The sequence below is a fragment of the Ochotona princeps genome, chromosome 19 (genome assembly GCF_030435755.1).
Source record: "Ochotona princeps isolate mOchPri1 chromosome 19, mOchPri1.hap1, whole genome shotgun sequence".
Lineage (NCBI taxonomy): Eukaryota > Metazoa > Chordata > Mammalia > Lagomorpha > Ochotonidae > Ochotona > Ochotona princeps.
Window position 1 is genome coordinate 15085370 of NC_080850.1, and position 16060 is coordinate 15101429.

A 16060-nucleotide genomic window follows, 5' to 3' on the forward strand; every position below is an offset into this window, starting at 1 on the left:
ACATCACACTCACGGGTCCACTCACCACAAACTTCTTCTGGACCTTCTACGTGGGTGCAGGCGTGCAACGATAAAGGATTTCTGACTGCTTCAAAGGGAGCTCTGGGAAAATGCATTTCAGTGTGCCTAGGGAAAAGACAGCAAACGCAGTTTTGGTGCTGAAGAACCCATGGTTCTGGACAGCCAGCGGAGAACCAAGCCCAGTTCCGATCCCAACGCTGAAGGAATGAGTACGGCAACAGCCAAGTACAGGCACAAAGGGGACAAAACAGTTGCACATGTATAACTTACCCTCTTACTGCACCCTTCCCATAGGCATCGCAGCTTTATATATAGCGCATTGCTGAAACATGTAGCACTGCAAAGCAGCAGCATGCCAAAAAACAAACTCAGTGGCAGGTGTTAAGCCTAGCAGTTATGATATTAATTAATATATTCCAGCCCAGGTTTTCAGACACAGGATACAAACAGCAGCCTGAGCTTCCTGCTGATGCACACCTTGAGAGGCAACCAGGATGGTTCACATACCTTGGGTTCTGCCACCTGGATTGGGTTCCCAGGTCCAGGCTTGAGCCTTATTGCTTCCCTGCCCCACTGCAGCCATTTGGGAGGCAGTCACGGAAGAACTCTTTATCTCTATGTCTCTAGGAATCTAGAAGAAATAAAGGTAAAAGCAGCAAGTAAGAAGACTTTGCTCAGAAGTCACTGAGCTCTGTCTCTGGGAAGCCTTGATGCTAGCTGGGTATGGCATATGCCTTTCAAGTGTCCCTCAGCAGAGACAAAATCATAATAGCACTAAGTACTAAGGCCAGGTTACATTAATTCTCTTGAGCCATACTTACATAAAATCAGGGAAAAAACAATTTTAAGAAATACACTACTATTAAGAATTTTTAGCAACACTGGCTTACTTACAGGGAAAGCAGATAAATATCCACCTGTTTACTACCCGACTATCTTTAACAGCCACACCTAAACCAGGCTGAACCCAAGCACCTATCTGCATTCCCTAGCTAAAGCCCAGTGACAACTCTATCTGCGTCTCCCCCGTGGGTGCAGATATACATGTATTTTACGCAGTCATCTACTACTCTCTGAATCCCGTTATCCGAAAACAGTATTAGAAGTAGCATGGTCAGAATTCCAACCCAGCACACCAATGATACATGTAAAAATCGGATGCAGAATCCCAACTGGTGGCTTCACCCCTTGTACAATGCTGCCCCCACTTAATTCATAAGCTCACACAGTAAGAAAGAGATGTGACTTAAAGTCCAACGCTCCAACCTGTTTTTCTCTATTCACTCTGTTCTGACAACCTGAAGCAACATACACAGTAGGTCCCTTGTCATCCCTAGCCACACAGAGAAGCAGCTGCTTACACAGAACAGAGCACACTTCAGTGACAGTCATCACAGGTCTGCTCTCTCCTGGCAGTGCTATAATCCGCTGACATTCTGGATTACCATGATGGATGCACTCTACCAAAGCCTCGTGTGTTTCTTCATTCCTTACCTGGTAAGTTATGTGATCACATTGCAACCACGTTCACTGCATGTAGGTCTGAAATGTCCAGAAAGGCATTATCAATCTGATGCTCTGCAGCTCACATCTAACCCAGGCTCTTTGCATAAAATACTGCAGCTTCTTCATCAGCTTACTTTCTGCTTACCTTTCAAAACCAAGAAGATGTGATGACACTGCATCTCTACTATACCTCTTTGTCCCATACCTGGCTGTATTTGCACATGTACTGTTTTGCAACCTGGTCACTAAAGGTGTTTGATTTTACAATCTTGGATTTGTATATAACATATCCCTCTAACATCAAAGCAGAAACACAGGCACACTGCCCACTTAGCACAGGCTCCACATAGACTAACTGCCACCAAGTCAAATGTAACGCTTACCCACTGTTGCCTCGGATACACACCTATCTTCTGCTTCACCCTTCCGAATCTACACTTCTCTCCCCTGCCAGGTTATGTTTCTCCTGGCCCTTCCATGTGCTACCAGATGTATCAAGTAGGACTCTGGAGATGTACAAATCCACCCTCGCTGATCTTTGAGACCTTGGCTGGGATTGCAACTGCTTTCTCCTTTCACATGATTACCTCCTTGCACACTCGCTGCAGCCGCTGTATCCTCTCTGCTGTATTGCCCTGGCAATAACTTACACAGCAGCACTTGCCTCCTTGCCTAACAACCTAGAGAAACCCTCAGAGTGCACACATAGAGACCCTCAACTCTTGCACATCACGTCGCAAGCACTCAGTCTGTCCTCTGTCACTGACTCCACAATGGTTCTCAGCTCCCACTGTAGCTCCCTCTGCAAACATGCTGCTTAATATTGTACTCCTGCCAACTCCTCCTCTATCAGTTCCCCAAAGCTAGTAACTGGACACTTGTACTGTGCTTGCTTCTTCTCTCCACACCTGTCTTTGATGAAACTTTGTATTCGCGCCTCCCTGAGCACACCTCACAACGCGCATCTTTTTCTCCTCTGCAGACCTACAAGGACTCTGATATTGATGTCTTTACCTTTGGGACACCAATCAACACTGTCTCCCTCACCACAATCCTCTTGCACCAGGCAATGGAAATGAAGACCTGGGTGAGAGTCCCAAACCCCTCTAGTATAAAAAAATATGTTGCTTTTTCATTCACTATATTAGCATTTCTCAGTTGTCTAACTATGCTGTAAGTCCATTCTGCAAGTGTATATAGCTCATTCCTCCGTCCCACTTGTATAGGCATGAAAGAGGTAAAGTCAGTACACTTCCTCACTTCAATCTGCTCAGCATCTAACCAGGCTGAGAAAACTAGTGCTGTGTAAGTAACTGGCAAAAATAAAGTATGTTGATAAGAGGTTTAGAGGTGTTTTGGGGACAAAGAAAACATACTGGAGGCTGTATCAGGTAGGAAAGCTTCCCATAATTTGCACGTGAAACAGCATGTTACTGCCTGCAGATAACCACATTCCAAACATGTCCAAGCAGTGACAACTATAAAAACTTCAAAGTATATGATTAACTAATACTGCAAGGTAAACTCTAAAAGCTCATAGTTTATTTAAAAAGCCCTTTTAACACAAAAACTATCTATACAGCACGATGTTATCTATTTTTATATACAGAATAGAATCATTCAATCAAGTTAACTATGCATTAACCCATCATTTGTGAAGAGAACATTAAAATCTATTTTCATCACTTTAGAATACACAATACATTATGATCAGCTGTGGCTCCCACGCAGCACAAGACATCACCATAATTGATTCTTGTAATCTATTTCCATTACACATATTTAGAAACACATAAATTTGAGAAACTTCCCCAAAGCAGTTCAGGATAAAAACAAGTTTGGAACCCTGAAAGTGTACCACTACGGGCAAATAAAATTGAGTCTTAGTGCTTACAGACCATATTCCAAAATGATTGAACCTTTGAGCCCAACTGAAAAGACTTTTTTTTAGAAGCATATGTATTCACACTTGGAAAAACTGCCCCACATTGGCTCAGCATGTTCCTACATTCGGCAGTTCAGTTTCTGTTCCATCCCCTACCCTCACCACCTGCCACCATGACCACCATACACCAAACCAGGCCCTGAGCACTCAGACATTCTGGGTCACAGAGTTCCTATTTTGAAACTTCCTTCTGCTCCAACACATGCCAGTGCCAGGAAAGATGGAATTAAGTACAGGGCAAAGCAGGGGAGGACACAGCCCAGTGCCTGGTAGAGACTTCGAGCTCCTTCACCATTTCATTCAAGCTGCTCCACTCAAACTGAGCTCAAGAAGGATAATAAGCTGCCTTGAGCTTATCACAACCTGTGGGCAAGGGAGACGACAACCAGAGATAGATATTAGGACCTAAGCCAAGTGAGCATGACACTTAGAGCTCTTCAAAAAATGAAGAATGGTCACGGACATGAAATATGCAATTTTGGGAATGCTTCTTACACTGGACAACAGTAAAAACGACATTGTCAAACTGGGCTCTCATCCAGAATATCACACCAACATGAAGAATGAGAAGGATCGCTGCCTAGGCTGACACCACATATACAAGTCACAGCAAGAAAAAACTAATGATAGTGAAGAGGCTTCCGAAGGGATCGTCAGTGAGCATGACAGTGAGTCAAGGTATCTGCAGGTAGTGCCTTCCAGTGATACGGCCCTGAGAAGGGATGAACTATGAACCTGTTACCTTGACAATACTACACTAGTACAATGGAAAAGGAAAGCAAGTTGACAGGGAGATGATATTAGCGTAACTTCCTTCTAAGACCTTGCACATTCACACTTTAATTACAGAAATACTTCAGCAAGAATAGCAAAGACCAAAACACAACTCTAAGGGATATTTTATGCTACAGTCTTGCTTATACATAGGATACAAATATAAATTTGAGAGATTTGTTTTTATTTCAAAAACACAGTGACAGAGAAAGATCTTCCATCCACTGGTTCACGCTGCAAAGATCAAAGCCGGGTCAGTTCAAAACTGAGAGCCAAGAGTTTCCCCTGGATCTCCCAAGCAGGTACAGGGGCCCTTTTCTACTACTCTCCCAGGCCACTGGCACCACGCTAGACTGGAAGTAGACTGTCCTAGACTCACACTGGCTCCCATATGGGATGCTAGCACCACAAGCAGAGGCTTATCAAGCTAAGTACATGTTTCCATGTAAGAACTCACTTACTACCTTAAAAACTTAAGAATTGGGACCGGGCCCGGCAGCATGGCCTAGTGGCTAAAGTCCTAGCCTTGAACGCCCCGGGATCCCATATGGGCGCCGGTTCTAATCCCGGCGGCTCCACTTCCCATCCAGCTCCCTACTTGTGCCCTGGGAAAGCAGTCGAGGACAGCCCAATGCCTTGGGACACTGCACCCGCATGGGAGACCCAGAAGAGGTTCCAGGTTCCCTGCATCGGATCGGCGCGCATCGGCCCGTTGCGGCTCACTTGGGGAGTGAATCATCAGACGGAAGATCTTCCTCTCTCTCTCTCCTCCTCTGTGTATATCTGGCTGTAATAAAATGAATAAATCTTTAAAAAAAAAAAATTGGGACCGGCATCATGGCGAAGTAGACAGAGCTGCCGTATGCACTGGTAACATTCCATAAACTTACCAGTGTGTGTCCTAGCTCCTCTATTTACAATACAGCCCCATACTGCAGGCCTGGGAAAAGCAACAGAATATGGCCCTAGTATTTAGGTCCTGCCACCCATCTGTGAGAACCAGATGATGCTCCTGGCTAAGCCCTGGCTACTATACTCATTAAGGGAGTGAAACAGTAGATTGAAGAACTGTTCCTCCGACCCTCTCTTTTTTTTTAAGCATCAAAGTTCTGAATATTATTTATATATATTTATATATATTTTATCACTGATGGAATCAGTGAAACAAACATTCTACTGGCTATGGAGATTAAAATGAAACAGAAAATTAGAACAATCTAGAACAATAAACATAAACATTAAAATTATTTTCAATATAAGTAATAAACTCCCCTTTTAAAAACAAAAAGGTAGAACCAATTAGATTTAATATTTACATGCTTAGCATATGTTTTTATATATAACATATATAAAACCCTACTCCAATAAAGTGTTGAGCTAAATAATTAACTCTGCTTAGGAGGCCGCAGTTCTGTATCCGGGTGCCTAGTTTTGAGTCCTGGCTCCGCTCAGAAGTCTAGTCTTCCTACTAATGCATACCACAGGAAGCATCCAAGTAAGGGTGAAAGCCATGGGTCCCTTTCCCCCACAGCGAAGACCACAAGAGAATTTCTGGCTCCCAGATCCTACTAAGTCTAGATCCAGGCTTTCCAGGCAATGGGGCAGTGAGCAACACACAGGAAATCTCCCTCACACATATACACGATGAAACAGTTTAAACTCTATTCCCCAAACCCACACTTATCCTTTACCTACCTAAAATGAAGATGACATTCTCCATCACAAAGGAAATTAAAAGAATGAAAACTAAAAAACAATGTTCTCTGATAACACGCAGTAACTAATAATTTGAACAACTAGCATATGAAATGTAACATGCTTGAATATTTGATTCCAAGGCCAATATGTCAGGACAACTACAATGCACTAACAGCCACATCATCAGTTGCTGCTGTTAAAATTCTGATGCTCCACTTTCCTAGTAAACACAGGAAAAGGAGGTTGACTAATATGGGTTTTTTTCAGTATGTACACACACACACACACACACACACACACACACGTCGTTTCTGCAGCAAGAAACAGTTATGCTAAACCTCAAATTATGCCTACCTTTTTGACCACATTAAGCATCACATATTCAAAAAGAGCTTACCAGCAAACAAAAATTGGTAAGCGATAAGCAAAAAGCAAATATTCCAGATATTATGATTATCAACCAACTATGCTATTTATGCCTATAAACCTATTATGTTTGAAAAGAAACCAAATACAACATTTAGAAACAAAACCTCTAATAACTACCATTTGTTTCAATGGTTGACTTAATAGAAAATCGAAATAGCTAAGAGAATCAGTAAATTGATCAATACAAAGGACCCAGAGTATAAACAGAAGGAAAAACAAATACAAGAAAAGGTTCACTAAGAAATAAAGAGGATTATCTAGAAACATCTAAAGTGCATTTGCCTAAAGCTTGAAGCACTAAGAAGTGGAACAGTCTGACACTGTCTGTACCAGCAATGTCGGGGCACACTTAAATAGGAGACTGACGGAATGACTCCTTAGGAAGGACCACCCTGTTATAACAACATCGGGAAAATCAGACTGGGAGCGGGATTTGCGGAGAGGGAAATCCCACAGTCTACCAAATTGTGCCATACAATTCAAACATTCAAACTAAAAATTTAAAACAAAAGAAGTAAAACAGCTATATTTGAAACATGACAGATCAATCCAGATTTAAAATTAACTCACATTATCCTTTCACTCATATAACAAAGTCTTAACAATAAACAGTTATTTTAAATTTTTCATCTTAAGAAAGGTAGAAAAGAACAATCTTCCAGTCACTAATTTACCAATGCCTGAAACAACCAGGAGCCTGAAACTCAATTCAGGTCACCCAGATGGGTGGCAAGCACCCCTATGTGAACCAAGCGTCACCTGCCGCGTTCCAGGGTGCTCACTAACAGGAACCTGGATCAGAAACTGTCACTGGCACTTGACTCAGGCTCTGTGATGTAGTATGCAGCCACTCCAAGTTGTCTGTTCATCTGCTGTGCCACATACCACCCTCAATTTTTTAGTAATAATGATTTCCTTCTCAGAAACAAGAGATGCAGAGATGGCTAAACTTCCCAGGAGCAATACTGGAAAAGAGAGGACAGTTGAATGCGTTTTAAATATGCTGAAAAAAAATTGCCCAAACAAAAGTTCCTTTATGCGTTGAGATACCTTTCAAAAATGATAATCAAATAAAGCATCAGAGAGTATGTCACCACAAAACAAAACATTAAAAGATGTATTTGAAGCACAAAAATATCACATAGATGGTCCAAAATGCAAGGAGAATGAAGGCATAAGAAGTCCTTAACATTTAAAGACATCATTAATATTGGCCATATTAGTAACTATAACTTGTACTTTCTTAATCACATAAAATTACCTATAAAACTTTTAAAATCACTGTAACAGTGTAAGAAACTATTAAAGCTCACACAAAAAAAAATCCAACATAAAAATAAGCAAATTAGTTGAATATACTTCTCGAACAAAAACGATCAACAATGTATTTGAAAAAATCTCAGTATCCCTACTTATCAGAAAACTATTAATTAATGCAAGATACCATCATTTCTGATTAGAATGGTTTTCTCAAAAAGAACCATTAAAATGAGTGAATGCACAGAGAAAGCGAATGTGAATGTGAATTGTTAGCACAATTATGAAAAGGGAATGGAAATTTCTCAACAACCAAATAAATAAATAACACTCACATTCTCAAATAAATAAAACTACAGACGATGCAACAATCCCGGTACTGGATTATATCAAAGAGATATGAAAACATTCTTTCCCAGATACTGCCGATGTGTGTTTATTCCAGCACTACACTCAATAGCCCAGAAATGACCTCCATCCAGTAGAAAAATGGGTAAAGTAAATGCAATGCATGAACATAATCAAATACTAACGGTTTTACAATTTTAAGGCTCAAAAATGATAACAGCAGCAATGACTTTTCCTTCAAAAAGTTCATGAAAAATGGAATTAAAACTGTAAGCTTATTTTGGTGCAAATAACTTCCTAATAATTCCTCATAACACATAGGCAAAGCATAGACTGAACTGGCTATGCATGCATTTCAAAACTTTAGGACCAAAGTAAGTTCCAAATCTTAACCCCTTTTTTCATGAACTTTGACAAAGGAGAACTAAGCAATTAAAATACTTATTTTGGGTAATTTAGAAAGCAGGAAGAACAGTTGTAAACTTGACATTATTGCATGCTCCGTGAAAGAACAAAGACAGAATTTACCTCTCTGTAGCAAAAGTAAATTTAAATTATACAAGAGTCTCAACATGTTTTGAAGAGTGAGAAACAGAGAAGCACCAAACAGACCACATAACATCAGAGAAGACCACCCTGGTTTCAAAGTAAGTCCTTGGCACATGTAGAACACAGCAGGCTTACCACTGAAGGGGAAAGAGAAAAGTCACACGGAATATTCTATTTCTCTAACCTAAAGAGAAACCACACTGCAAACTATAAAGACCAGCAGGGAAATTACTGCAGGTCCCAGGTGACATGGAAGATTCAGGACCAGAGGGGCAGATGGAGGGATATTCTGTAAACTCTTCACTTTTACAATCTTTTCAGGCGTATTGCCAATAAAGTGAATGAGTCACATTTCAAGTCAGCTTTCTACACTAACAGCCCACCCTTCTTCTTCCACAGACCGGCATCCATGTCTTCGTCATGCTCGGCAGCTTCCTCATGTACTTCCTGGTGACCCTGCTGTACAACGGTGTCTGTGTCACCTGCAACAGTCCCACCAATCCCTACTGGGTGATACAAAGGCAGCTTGCTGACCCCATCTTCTACCTCGTCTGCGTCCTCACGCCTGCCGTGGCGCTTCTCCCAAGGTTTGAGCACTACGACCACTACCTCTTCTGAAACTTGCAGTCTCCCCTTGATGATAGTTTTTTGTAAGCCAAAAGGTTGCTCATAGAGACCTGCAGGCTACTGCTTCACAGAAATGCTCTGCCTTTTAAATGACATAAAACTCTTTAAAATAAACAAACCATGAGCCTAAGGGGACGTATGTGCCTCTCTACCCATCATCTCCTTTGCAGCCTGGCCCCTAGGCAGAATGACCATGGTAGGACCATCAACATCATTCACCCCGTTATCTAGACTTCATAAGTCAAGGATGCTGTGATCACCCCTGGCCAAGCACCAAACTCCTCTATACTGCATCTCACCTGAGGTATGCAAGGAGCCATCTCAGGCCCACATTTTGAGATTTGCCTTAGATAACATCCCGGTAGCCAGGATCCATCAGGCTGCTGCGGCTGTCTGACAGGAACCCTTGACAAGCTGGCCAAAGTTATGGGTTCATGCGTGTGAAAAAGCATGCAGGCAGGCCACCTTAGAGCCGTGGAACAGATGAGCACCAAGTTAGGAAACAATGAGTAAATATTGGCTGGATAGTTACTCTAACACTCAAGTTAAATTTCTGTTCAAATCTTTTGACTGAAAAAAGCAAAGTCATTTTCCCAGATAGTAAGAGGATTAATGTCATGTACAAGTTCTAGGGACTGTAGACTATCACCATGAACAGTATCTGTCATCTCCATGATAAGATATGAGCTGCAGCAAACAGTTTACTTAACACTATAGGCTGTATTTATTACAACAGATTGATATCGCTCATCACTTAAGACAGTTATCCCACCCACCATGACCTCACTCAACCTGGTCCAACTCAATCAACATAAAAGGACAACACACATTCACTTGAATTACTAACAAGTGCATGGCAACTGCCTTACAAACAAGACCAAAGTACCTGGGGCCAGCACAATGGCTCAGTGTCTATATCCTCACCTTGCACACGCCAGCATCCCATATATGTGCCAGTTCCTGTCCCAGCTGCCCCACTTCCCATCCAACTCCCTGTTTGTGGCTTGGAAAAGCAGTAGAGGATACCTCAAAGCCTTGGGACACTACACCCATGCAGGAGACCTGGAAGAAGCTCCTGGCTTCAGATTGGTTTAGCACTGGCCATTGCAGCCACTTAGAGAGTGAACCAGCAGACAGATCTTTCTCTCTGTAACTCCTTCTCTTTGTAAATCTGCCTTTGCACTAAAAAATGAAATATTTTCAAAAAGAAAGATATAAGTCCCTCACATACTAACCTTAAAGCACAGCCTCCTCATTAGGTACAATAAACGATGACAGTCTCAGGGCTGACACTAGTCATTATCTCCACTAGAAATATTAACAGTGAGGAAACAGATGTCTGACATTTCATTATTCCGTCATCCATCCCATAAACCTATTCTCAGCAGATGTCATTGACTGGGACCAAGACAGACCTAAGGCAGTCATCCTTGAGATCGCCTGCTAGCTAACAGCTGTATCTTGCATGTCACCAAGTTCTGACACTCCCACCTGGTACTTATTGCTGAAATCCATTTTCATTCTCCATTTCTATAGCTCTCACCACAGATAGTTTAACGTAGAAAGGTTACAGCACACTTCACTTACTGTTTTGTCTTTTATCATCGTCCAGTAGAAAGGTATGCTCATATTGCCTAGTCATCACCATCTGAAGCCTTCCCCAGGCTTTTATGATAACTCATGAAAACAGAAGCGTGACTCACTGTATTGCCCTGCTTTGGTCCTGCCAATGCTCTGGGTCCTAGTTCCTTACACTCTGCATTTGGGTTTTCACCCCTTGGACTGCCTTGGTCCTCACCTTAAATATTTCTTTCTCAACGATGTCCTCCCAAACCAGATCAGGTATGTCGTGCTCTATTTTGCTCCTTTCATTTCTAAGTGTTTGTCTTTATTCACACTTTGATATACCCCAGGGACTGACCGTTTGTGAACACATGAGAACTAGTTGTTGCAAATGAGGGAGGAGGAATGATTTGAAATAAAGAAATCCCATCAAATCTTTCCTACAACTCATTCTACCTCACTGGGAGATGTTGAGGGGAAATAGGGAATGAGACCATGAGAATTGCCAAAGACCTTAGAAACCCCTTGCACGCTGTGCACTCAGGCCAAGGTTTTAGAAACAATGGAACGGAGCCTCTTTTTGTGAGAACCTAAACATCATGAACCTCCCCAGAGAACTTTAGATGATGAAACTAAAACCCAGGGAAGAAGTGGGAATTTTCCAGTGTCACAGACTTTCTCCATGCTCCAACTAACAAAACACATACCCCCTATCCTTATTTCACACGCTAACACCTACAGTCTAGCATAGCAGAAGGAACCCTGGATTGGTCAACTGAGAGATCTTTTCTCAGGAGACCATGGGAACCTGGTCTCCTCAAATGGACTATATTTCTTTGCCTGGAAAAGTGACAAAATAGTGATACTATCAACACAGCATGCCACTTGGATCTAAGGAAAGAGTACAAATTGAAAAACTACTTTGCAAGTCAGGTTCCACAGATGAGTTGTTTGTCTGAATTGGAATGACACTAAAACAGAACTACTGCTTTGTGCATGGTAGATTTTAAATAAAAAAGAATACCACCTCTAACCATGGGCTGACCACTGACTCTCAGTTTATAACTCAGTTTCCTCATGTACTCACAAAGGGAAACAAAGTGCAGTCACGTGTGGCCTAACAATAGGGATACGCATCAAATAGTGCAGTGTTAATCTTATTAGTATGCAAACATTCTTGCATAGGTTCTAAGCCCATAACATCACTAAGCATATAATCCTATGGGACCATGGTCTCATTGTCCAGCTACGCAGCATATGCCTATACTAGTCACATTAGATTATTAGGATAATAAAGTGAGTTAATTCACAGAGCACTTACCAAATTATTTCATATTATCACTATTCTACTACATATTGTTGCTGTTGAGACCCCCACCAACACTGACCAAGCATGAATCTATTAACTGTGTGGTGTACAGGGGAAACAGGCGTCTTTCAATGTTGAAATTCCAAAAGTAAAATCAAGTATGTATGTTTTTCTATTTTCCACCAGGTACTTCTTTCTATCCCTACAAGGAACCTATGCAAAGTCTCTGATCATAAAAGCTCAGAAAATTGACAAACTACCCACTGACATAAGAAACCAAGAAATCCAGAGTTGGAGAAACAAACAGAGACCTACCCCTGTCCCTCAAGGGACTCAGCCCAGCCACCACCTATTACCACCCGTCACAGAACAGAGCTTCAGAACCAGCACCCCAAAGAACTCCACCCCCCATAAGCAGAAGCATGTTGAAGATTGGATACTCCAGGGAGAGAGAGACAGCAGGGTGCACATGACGGATGACCCATGCTCCAGGGACTCCTCAGCCAAACTCTCATCTGGGGAGCATCTGTTGACATCTGACAGAACAGCTGCAGAAGCCTATTTCAGTGGACAGACCAGCAGGGCCCGGCCCCCAAGCCGCAACAGCCATCGCCGATCCCAGAGTTCCCTGACCATATGAAGGGGCTGAAGACATCTTTACAAGCTCAGAAGAGGCCACCCAATCACTGACCTAAGTAACCCAGAATGGTTCCTCTTCAAAGAGGAAAGAATGTGCCAATCCACTTTCTTCCCACTTGGCTTGACTTCCTTCAGGAAGTTGCTTGCTACAAAGGGTTTAACAAAAAGGAACTGGAAACCTACTGGGCCTCTAATGTCCTCCGGCCACCAGCACACCTTGCAAAGCATAGTTTTCACAAGCAGGTTGTGTTTCTCTGCTACTGAATTCTCATGTTGCAGAGCTGAAACACATTCTTCTGATCTTTTCTACCAGTGAAGCCTACAACCCAATGCAATGAGACCACAAGATTACAAGATTTCAAGAAGTTGTGTTCATAAAGGCACCAACAGGATATAGATGTTCCCAACCTTATCAAACCATCATTTCTCCCCTCAGTGTCATGGGGCCTGTGCACACAGGGCTTCCTAGCAGACCTACTCAGGGAAGGATTAACACTCTTTTCATTCACAGAAAGTTGGGCCTGCTCTACGTTTCTAAGCCAAAGACAGCAACATCTGGGAGCTATAAGTGGATCACTTTTGTGGGTTAGAGGATCATAGCTAGTGTAAGAGACCTACAGTTAACAGGTACACCGAAGATTCTTGTTTTATCTAACAGACCATATATCCCACCATCTAGGAAATCTGCCCTAAGGACATAGGCAGCACTCTCCTAAGCTATTTATTGTATTTATTTTCAAATGAAACTACCATCCTCGTTCAGCTCTTAAGAAATCTGTAAGAGCAGCAGCACACCTTACCTCATCTGTACCCCAAACAGGCCCACAAAATAAAATTAATTCCAGGCTAAAAAAATGACATCTTGAAGGGTAAGGTTAGCATGAAACCTCACTCATTCATTCAGAATGCTACCACCGACGTATTACCATATACTTAACTTAGGGAAAGCCAGAGAAAGTCTCATTCATAGGTACACAAAGGATGACAGAGACATTTGACCTGCAGGAATCATAAATGCAAACAGTGTATGAACAAACAAATGGATGATAGCATCTGGAGTTATAAGAGGCTACCAAGATGCATGGATAGGCAATAGCCTATCCCTAGGCTTTTAGGAGAAGTGAAAAACAGCCCACTGAGCCCTCCTTCCTTATGCTAATTTCTGTGTATGGAGCAATAAGTGTAAGGATGCAGGCAAGAAACATGACAGGTCTGGGCCTGAGGACCTTTGCCACTAGCCAAAAGTTGGCCAATCACTTGAGTTACTCTTTAGCAAAGGTGGCCACGATGCTCACCAACCACGCTGAACCCTAGCAGACTGAACCAGTCCTTGACTGTCCTCTTCAAGATCCTGGATGGCAGAGGTCACTGGCATTCTCATCCTAAAGCCTCACCATCACATCAGATGATGATGCCAGCGCCAGCTAGGAGAAGCCTACTGCAGAACTGCTGAAGGAGACACAGGTGACTACCCCAGGCAAAGTACTAATGACGTAAGTTGTTATGAGTAAGGAGATTGAGTCAAAGCTGACAGCTCAGAGCCCTCCCCTCAGGAAAGGTAGGATGTTTCAGAAAGACAGACAAGGGCATCAGGAGACTAGACTCCATGCTTTGTCCCCCAACCTTATGTACTCTTTCTCTTGGGATCCAGAGAGCTGTGAAGTACAATGCCATACCTGCAGATCAGATTAGAACTGCCCTACCTCCCAGGGCTGGCGTAAGATCACCTTAAAATTACAGAAAATCTAATGGTGCAAATCTTTTGAAAAAGCTGTAAAACTTCCAATAGGAATACTAGGAACTTTGATGTAAAAGCTAAGAAGCAGTGGGGAAGTTGGAAGAATGCCCGATCCCTGGTCCTAAGCACTCAATTATACTCAATATTCTGATGCTGCTATTTCTTGTGAAACTGTCCCGGGACTGAAACTTTCCCATTTTGGCAAGTGCTCTACCCTGGGAAAAACGATACACCTATTTTTGCCTAATTTTTGTAAACCAAATCAACTGGCCATCAAATACCACCTTCCTCAGAGGCAAAAGTTACAAGTTGTCTCTACTTTTTTATACTTTTGTGATCTTTCACTGATTGGGAATAGATCCTTTTTAGAAGAAAAAAATAAATGGCTTTCCATGGTTGCCTGCCAACTTGGAAGTTCTTATTATTCTGTTTAATTCATGATCACTGGTTCTGAGGATTTCCTCATGTATCCATCCATCATCCTTAGATTTCCTTCATTTACCCATCACTTCTTATGTCTAATACACTGTTAAGCTCCTGCTTGATGCCTGCAATTTGATGGGTACAAAGAGGACATCAACCCCTGTCTTAGAGCTCATAGCTTTACTGGACCCCTCCCAAGGCATACAGCATCCACAACATACGTCTTGAAAATGTTCACTGAATTGCATACTATGAAAATACTACCTACGTATTCTGACTTTATTTGTCTATGAGCTTTCTGAAGTTCCTTCATATTCACCCCAGGGTAAGTATGACACAAACCAATGGGGCTGAAAATTTAGGGTACACCATCTTGCCTACTCTTCCTGGAGCCTGACACCATCTCAAACCCTGACTGATTCAGATGTATATCTTCCCTAACTATTAATTGAGTGCCCGCTGCACACTGTACACACGACCGTGCTTGAGAGGAGGAAGTAACCAGGGAAGAAAATTAGGATCTGCTAATTAGGGACTGCTTCTGCCCTCCAGGAATTCGTGACCTGAGAGAGCAAACAGGTAGTAGTCTATTAATAGAAGTCAATGTACTAGTATGTAGTGACAAAGGGAGAAGGGTGGAGCTCATTGTGATCAGAGCAGCACCCTGCAAGGAGACTTTCCAGCTGAAACCTTCACCATCCTTGAAAATTAAGTACAAGACGCCCTTTGAAGGGGAAGAGAGATTGATGTCTTCAAAGAAAAACAACGGTAAATTAAAAAAAAAAAAAAACAAAAAAACGGGATTCAGTATGGTTCGAACCTAGTAACCACAAAGACTACTGCATAATAATGTAACAGCAATGATTTACTGTGTGCTGGGCACTGATCTAAGCACACATCATATACCTTGTCATTACCCTAATTGCTACAGACTATTATTCTCCCCTATTTCTGCTACCTTTGCTTGCCTAACAAACCACTGCAAATCTTAGTTTAACACAGCCATCATTTCCCTCATGATTCTATCAAAGGCAAACTTGGGCTCCTCAAGGATCTGTCATCTTCATGCCACAGGATATGCACTAAGCTTGCTTCTGTCTACAGCCTTGGCTGTGAATCACTCAATTCTCTTACCCTGAGGTCGGTCATGGTCAAGGAAGCCAGTACAGCCTTGGCACAGGGAAACAACACCCAGGGAGCAACAGCAGAAGCCGCGGAGCCCTGAGATGAAATT

General features: G+C 42.3%; 1 protein-coding gene across 1 annotated transcript in view; it reads left to right on the top strand.

The window, feature by feature from the left end:
- The window catches only part of ATP10B (ATPase phospholipid transporting 10B (putative)), a 100008-nt gene extending 86873 nt beyond the window's left edge, over positions 1 to 13135 (top strand). The window contains exons 19-22 of the mRNA XM_004587468.3: positions 1438 to 1518; positions 2510 to 2614; positions 8927 to 9114; positions 12213 to 13135. Coding sequence (XP_004587525.2) covers positions 1438 to 1518; positions 2510 to 2614; positions 8927 to 9114; positions 12213 to 12666 — 828 coding nt within the window. The 3' untranslated portion in view covers positions 12667 to 13135. The remainder of the gene's footprint in view (positions 1 to 1437; positions 1519 to 2509; positions 2615 to 8926; positions 9115 to 12212) is intronic.
- The last annotated feature ends 2925 nt before the right edge of the window (positions 13136 to 16060 follow it).